The sequence below is a fragment of the Gavialis gangeticus genome, unplaced genomic scaffold, assembly GCF_001723915.1.
Source record: "Gavialis gangeticus isolate Ggan-Ray unplaced genomic scaffold, GavGan_comp1, whole genome shotgun sequence".
Lineage (NCBI taxonomy): Eukaryota > Metazoa > Chordata > Crocodylia > Gavialidae > Gavialis > Gavialis gangeticus.
Genome location: NW_017729004.1, coordinates 68,837,305 through 68,838,282, shown reverse-complemented (window position 1 = coordinate 68,838,282; position 978 = coordinate 68,837,305). Strand labels below are relative to the sequence as shown.

General features: G+C 73.1%; 1 protein-coding gene across 1 annotated transcript in view; it reads left to right on the top strand.

Moving 5' to 3' along the window:
* Positions 1-15: 15 nt before the first annotated feature.
* MEOX2 (mesenchyme homeobox 2) overlaps positions 16-978 on the top strand; it is an 83,277-nt gene continuing 82,314 nt past the window's right edge. The window contains exon 1 of the mRNA XM_019508508.1: positions 16-780. Coding sequence (XP_019364053.1) covers positions 270-780 — 511 coding nt within the window. The 5' untranslated portion in view covers positions 16-269. The remainder of the gene's footprint in view (positions 781-978) is intronic.

Genomic DNA, 978 nt, shown 5'->3' with positions numbered 1-978 from the left:
CCGGGCCGGGTCCCGCGGGCGCGGGGCTGCGGGACGCGCCGGAGTTTCGGAGGGAGTTTGCACGCGGTCAGCGCGGCGCGGCTGAGCCAGCCCCCGGCTCACGTTACACGCGCCTGTATTTATAACCTCCCGGAAAGCGGCGTGTTCCCCCTCAAAGCCGCGGCGCGGGACCACCTTCCCCGCCGCTCCCGCTCCGCGACAGCCGCGCGGCCCCGAGACCTGGCCCTGGCCCTGGCCCTGGATTACCGGCGCCCCGCGCCCCGCATGCCATGGATCACACCCTCTTCGGCTGCCTGCGCAGCCCGCACGCCGCGGCGCAGAGCCTGCATCCCTTCTCCCAGTCCTCGCTGGCCCTGCACGGACGCTCCGACCACATGTCCTACCCCGAGCTCTCCACCTCGTCCTCTTCGTGCATCATAGCGGGATACCCCGGCGAGGAGGGCATGTTCGCCAGCCAGCACCATCGCGGCCACCACCACCACCACCACCATCACCACCACCACCACCAGCAGCAGCAGCACCAGGCGCTGCAGACGAACTGGCACATCCCCCAGATGTCCTCCCCGCCGGCCGCGGCCAGGCACAGCCTGTGCCTGCAGCCCGACTCGGGCGGGCCGCCGGAGCTGGGCACCAGCCCCCCGGGGCTGTGCTCCGGCGCCTCCAGCCTGGGCACCAGTACGCCCACGGGGGCGGCCTGCGCGCCAGGGGACTACGGCAGGCAGGCTCTGTCCCCGGTGGAGACGGAGAAGAGAGGCGGCAAGAGGAAAAGCGACAGCTCAGGTAAAGGCTTCCCCTTGCATGGGGGGGCGGGAGGGAGTGGGGGCTTGCCTCCTGCCTGAGGGCCCCGCTCTGCCTGCCCCGGGGACACCCGGCTTCGGAGCGGGTCGTGCCTTGACCTTCCCTCCCGCAGCCCGTGGGGCCGGGGCCGGGGCCGGGGCCGGGGCACGGACACGCCGGCACGTGACAGCGCCTGACAGG